General features: G+C 41.6%; 1 protein-coding gene across 2 annotated transcripts in view; it reads right to left on the reverse strand.

Moving 5' to 3' along the window:
• Nucleotides 1–5,652, reverse strand: part of ccny (cyclin Y) — a 278,342-nt gene extending 272,690 nt beyond the window's left edge. For both annotated transcript variants that reach the window (XM_069914412.1, XM_069914413.1), the window contains exon 1: nucleotides 4,981–5,652. In XM_069914412.1, the coding sequence (XP_069770513.1) occupies nucleotides 4,981–5,131 (151 nt within the window). In that variant the 5' untranslated portion in view covers nucleotides 5,132–5,652. The remainder of the gene's footprint in view (nucleotides 1–4,980) is intronic.
• Between the last annotated feature and the right edge of the window lie 348 nt (nucleotides 5,653–6,000).

A 6,000-nucleotide genomic window follows, 5' to 3' on the forward strand; every position in this document is an offset into this window, starting at 1 on the left:
TATACTGTGATAAGCAGGCCTGGATTAAGCACTAAGTAAAATAAGCATATTCTTAGGGCACCAAGGAAAGGGGACATCAGAGTTTTTTTCCCCCCAGTGCCGGATTTACTAGCTGAGCTAGGGCCCCACAGAAAGGGGGCCTCCCTACAATAAGTGAAAAATACAACATATTTACAGGTTATATTATATTTAATACAGTTGTGGGGTTTGGACTGGAAAAATACTGAATTTTTAATCTATTATTTCACATTCAGCACTTATTGATTCTTAATATTTTGTCAGTTAGACAATGGAAGGGTCAAGGTGGAACTATTGATGGGCTGTGCCTTGGGCATCAGTCAGCCCTAGAGATAGGACACCTTAAATATGTAAACAATTTATCAAGAAACCCCATTCATTTATCAGAATTTGACACAAGGTCACAAAAGGAAATAGTGGGAAATGGTTGAAGAAAAAAGTTTTAAAAATTCAAGGTAATGTTTCAGGGAAAGAGAAGAGGTTTAAGGGAGGGAACATGTTGGAGGGCTTCTGCAAGAGGTAACCTCAGAATGGGGATTGAGATAAATAAATAGGACAGAGGTGCTATGGTCAACCTAAGCTAACCCAACAATGCATCCACCACTGGAAAGCAAGTAGCCAATAGTCCCTGTTTTCTCCATAAGCTCTCTACTTCTGCCATTTAACCCATATCCTTTCTTGTAATTGTTGACTACATTGGCTTATGGCCCAATTGCTTGTTCATAAACTTCTTAGTTTCCAAATCCCTCCCTCTGATCCTTTTAAATTGCCAATCAACCTTGAATTTATATAGCATTTGAAAATTTAAAAATAAACACTCCAGTGGGGTTCACCACACCACTACACAAAATTTGATTTCAGGCCACTTAATACGATTTTAGGGCAAGTGACCAAAAGCAGGTTGACAATTCAGTGTGTTGAAATGATGGTTTGTGACAGAGGGAAGAAAGGATTTATATCTGATGTGTATAAATTATTGCAACAGAAAAAGTCCAAAATTGATTTGCATAAATCAAGACTAAAATTGGAGAAAGATTTGGGAGTTGATTTGGATAGAGATCATTGGAAAGCTATTTGGAATGATAGTGTGACAAAAATTACAAATGTCCAGTATAGACTAGTAAATTATAATTTTATACATCAATTATATTCAACTCCTGAGCATTTAAAAAGATACAACTTGAGTTTTTCTGATTTGCTTTTTCGATGTAATGGCCAGAAAGGAACGTTTTTACATTCAGTATGGTCTTGTGATAAGGTTAAACCTTTTTGGTCTTGTGTTAAGGATTGTTGATAGAATATTTTGAAAATAAAACTTTCTTTAGATTCAATTTTTTTTTTAATTGGTGATGTAAGTGGAATTTGTTTGGTATATAAATTGGATAAATTTCAAAAGGCTTTTCTGAGACTGGCATTAGCAGTAGCGAGGAAATGTATAGCAAGCACGTGGACAGATCAGATAGAACTTCGTTTACAGAGATGGCATTCAGAATTAAGGACTTGTATTCCGCTGGAAAAAATAATGTATAATTTGAGAGATAAATACTATATTGGAAAATTTGAAGACTTTGATCTGGGTGTAGTGGGGTTCCTTTATTCCACGATGCATTAATTCTTGTTTTAGTTTTCTCCTTTTTTTTCTTTTTCTTTTCTTTCTTTTTTATTAGGGGTTAATTGGGGTAAGAAGGGGTAGAGATGGGTGAGGGAGTGTATTATTGTAGGGGTTAGGAGTGGATAGAGGGTTTTTTCCGATATATAAACCATGTTAAATTTAAGGATATATTTGTATTATATTATTGGTGTAATCATGGTTGATTATATTTTAAATAAAATATTTAAAAAAGGCAATTCAGTGTGTTTCACGAGGGAAAAATCGAGAGAAGCAGAAAGCAACATTTAGAGCTCAGGGCCCAGATGCTGTTGCAGCTGACGGCGTAACAGCTAAAATCCATGAGGTGCATGGAGCTAGAATTGGAGGAGATCCAGGAGAAAGAAATAGGCCTGGACGAGGGATTTGAAAAGAAGAACAAAAATGTTAAAACTGACACAATCAGGCCAGAAGCTAACTCAGCTGACTCCAGGGACAAAAATCAGTTAGGCAAGAATGGAATTGTGCAAGGCTTCAGAGATAATATTGGAAGAAAAGGAGAAGCCATGACAAATGAGTGCATTAAAAAAAATAGAATTGCCAGCGAGTTGGAGAGCATTACCAAAGGACTGTGTGGCCAATTCTACTTGGTGCAGACAGATCAAGTTCATTGGGGGAAGAGTTACTTGAGATAGAACCTGTGAAGTTGATTGGACAATTTCACACTATTTAGCTGACCAGAATGGTTACAAGTATTCAGATGCAAAATTGAAATCAGAAACTTGAGAATACTGTACACCACACAATGGAGAACACAGCCAAAGAAATAAAATTGGAGAGGAGACAGTTTTCGGAGACAGACAAGAGGTCTCCAGTTGTCTAGGAATGTTCACCCCCTTCACTTTATTCATCTTTGAACAATGACGAGTGACCATGGCAAGCACATTTTAACATCAAATACCATGGGAAAGTATTTACATGATAAATAAACTGTATTTGGGAGATCAAAATAACAAAACGAACATGTTTACCTAACAATTCCATGAACAGAAGACTGCAGGTAATATTTGAAAATGCTAAATTCACCTTGATTCCAAAAAGAATAGTACCTTTTACTTCATTTATAGCCAGATGAACAATTTTGATGAAATGGAAAGATTGCTTAGCACCAACTCGTATGCAATGGGTACAGGATATCATGTCCTGCTTGAGTTTGGAGAAAATTAGATATAACATCAAAGAGATCAAGATTGAATTTGACAAGATATGGGCCCCACTTATGGACTATTAACACGATTTGATGACATAGGCAGGGGTGCGGTGGGGGTTTCCTGTCCGATGTCTGGAAGCCAAGACTCTATTCTTTACATATTAATTGTTGGTGACCATGTTTAATGGGAGGGGTAGGATTAAAATGGTGGGGTCTTTTTTTCTAATTTCCTTTTTAAGTAGAAGAGATTAGTCCAATTAGATAACCAACAATGAATATGCTGCAATGTTAGAACATGAGGTGAAGTTTTCATAAGGGAGTTTCCATTGCACCATTCTACTGCACCAAGTAGAATTGGCCACACAGTCCTTTGGTAATGCTCTCCAACTGGCTGGCAATTCTATTTTTTTTTAATGCACTCATTTGTCATGGCTTCTCCTTTTCTTCCAATATTATCTCTGAAGCCTTGTACAAGACCATGTATAAATCACTTATGATTCATATTCTATATTGTGTTATATAAAAGTTATGTAACAACATGTAGACAATATATAATGTAATATTTCTCTCTACCAAATCGATAAAAAATATTTTAAAAAGAAAATGCTAAATTCTACTGAAAAAAAAATGTTTTGTCACCATCCTATCCTTTACTGAAGAGCCAATCCAGATTGTGTGCTCAAAGAGGAAATTTAACATGGCATCTTTAAGGCACCAAAACATGCCACAAGATTTCTGGGTGCTAATGAGCAAAATATGGCAACCAGTAACAGATTGATGCAGTTGGCAAGCAGTTTAATTAAAAAATTTAGGTCTCAATGAAAAATGGCTGAAGAAATTAAATTGTTTGACAAACACCACAGCTCCGATACTTGAAGATGTGGAGCCAAGGCAGAAAACCCTTGAACTCCAAGATCACAACTGGAGGAGTTTGGCTATCATATGGAGTCATGGGTTTTATATATATATATAGGGAGCTTTGTAAAACAAAAATAAGCAGGAGAACGAGAACAATTAAGGCACTATTGGTCACAGGACTTGGTGTTAATCCCAACTCGGTGGATGTGTTTTGGTTCGTCTTAAACTGTTGAGGCAAAATGAGGAAGACAGAATCACACCAGGGTGGTTAAGTACAGAGATGAACAGGGACAGGTGATATGTGAAATGGAAGCAGGCAGTCTTGGTGAAAATCTGAAGGGATGGTCTGAAGCTCACACTGGGTCAAACATACCACTGTTGACAACTTTCTGATATGGACAAAAGTCATTCAATAGGCTCAAGAAGCCCAGTCCCTAATGTATTTTTTTCTCACTGATGTCCACTTTATTTTTCCCCCAAAACTATGTAATCCCTTACAGACATGAAGGTAGTGTGTTTAAATCCAGACTGATGTGAACTCCTCCGCTAGTTTCTACAACAGAAGCGAGCGTGATCATTAAAACCAAGGGAAACAGTACTTCAATCCACTTCAGAGATTAACAAGGTTGGGTCAGCCAACATTCCAAAAGTGCCATCGCAATGGCAGGATGTTCACTGGGCCTATTTGTTTTTTGTTAAGATTCTACACTTGCAGCCTTAACACAATCCGAAACCAGATTCACCCAGAAAGCTGGAACGGTGGCCACAGCAGCTATTGACCAACAAACTCCGTTCCCCGGCCAGGAGCTGGGTTCCCCAGCCACTCCAAGGGCAGCCTCGCAATTCTCTCACCAGATGCACAAGTGACACGGAGCCACGTGGGGAATTCCTCCCATTCATCGCCGGGCAAAATTCCCGCAGTCTCCACAACTCGATACATTCAGGGAGTGCCCACGGGGCTGGGGAAGCAGCCGGCCTGCTGAAGGCACGCGTGTTCTGCTTCGTTGCTGCCCGTTTCAAGCAGGTGACATTTGACCAGCTTCCCCACTTTAGGCTCACTCCAAACAGCACAAGACCAGGGTCCAGCTCAACCACGACAGAACTCCCACCTTTTACCAAAAAAAGGCTATTAAACATCCATGGGCATGTTGGAGCTCCCAGAGAGGGAGGTACTGGAGAAAGCAACTGCCGAAAAGCATGGACTTTCCCGCAGCCCCGGGGCCGCAGACATGATCCACTCAGACCGGTGTAAGACTTGAAAGGAAATGAGGCCCGTGCCGGAGGAGGGGAGGGAAGGGAAACGTACCGTCCACCGCCTCCCGGTCGCTGATGTGCTGCAGGTTACAGCCCGTGTCCTCTCGGCTGATGTCGGTGTCGGCGCGGTAGGTCTCCAGGCGAGCGTGGTTCCTCCGCAGTTTGGGGCTGGCCGAGACGCAGCATGAAGTGGTGTTGCCCATCTTCCTCTCTCTCCCTCTCGGAGGAGCTTGTAATCCTCTCCCTGGACTGAAGGAAGGTTTCGGACCGAGCCAAAGGGTGGGTGGGGGTGTGTGAGTGGGGGGGTGAGAATAGGATTGCCTCTCACCACACACAAAAAAACCCCCAAAAATTATACTAATGGATAGAGAGAGAGGGGAGGGGTGGGGGGAGAGAGAAATCAGTGTCCGATCAGAGATGCACCCTCATCCGGCCGCAGCCAGCACTGCACAGCCATCCGAAAGAAGCCGGCGAGGTTTCTCCCTTCTCCTCAGGCTGACTGAACTCGAAAGAGCCGCTCAGCTCCTCTCCCCTCCCTCTCCTTCATCGTTTGCACAACTAAGTCATTTCTCTCTCTTAAAAAAAAATACACTTATTCAAAGTTATCTCCAATTAAACATCCTTCGATGAAAGGCCAGAATTATTTTTTAAAACCCAGCAATTTTCAAGTGGCGCTTCACATCCTTGGTGACTTGATCTCCCCAACCAGGGACACGGGCAACCGTGCAGTGTAACCAATCGGCTCGAGGAGTTCCGGTTCAAGGGTAGCGACGACAAATTGTTACAAAGTAGCGCGGAGGAGATCGGAGCCAGTGTTCGTAGTGAGAGAGAACCGGCACGTTCTCCAGGCAAGACATGTAGCCCTTTCTTTCCATTTGGAAAATGGCTTCTCCCGACTGGTTCAGTTGGAAGTTTTCCATTTTACCCACAAGTCGCCCCCCTTTCTCCACTATTCGACTCCTGAGCGGTTTACTCCCACTCCAGAGAACGTAACCACACAGAAACAGGCCCTTCTATTATTCTGCCTCGTCCCCCTGGCCAGCCCTCAGACCCATGCACCTGCCCAACTGGT

This window comes from Narcine bancroftii, chromosome 1 (genome assembly GCF_036971445.1).
Source record: "Narcine bancroftii isolate sNarBan1 chromosome 1, sNarBan1.hap1, whole genome shotgun sequence".
Taxonomy (NCBI): Eukaryota; Metazoa; Chordata; class Chondrichthyes; order Torpediniformes; family Narcinidae; genus Narcine; species Narcine bancroftii.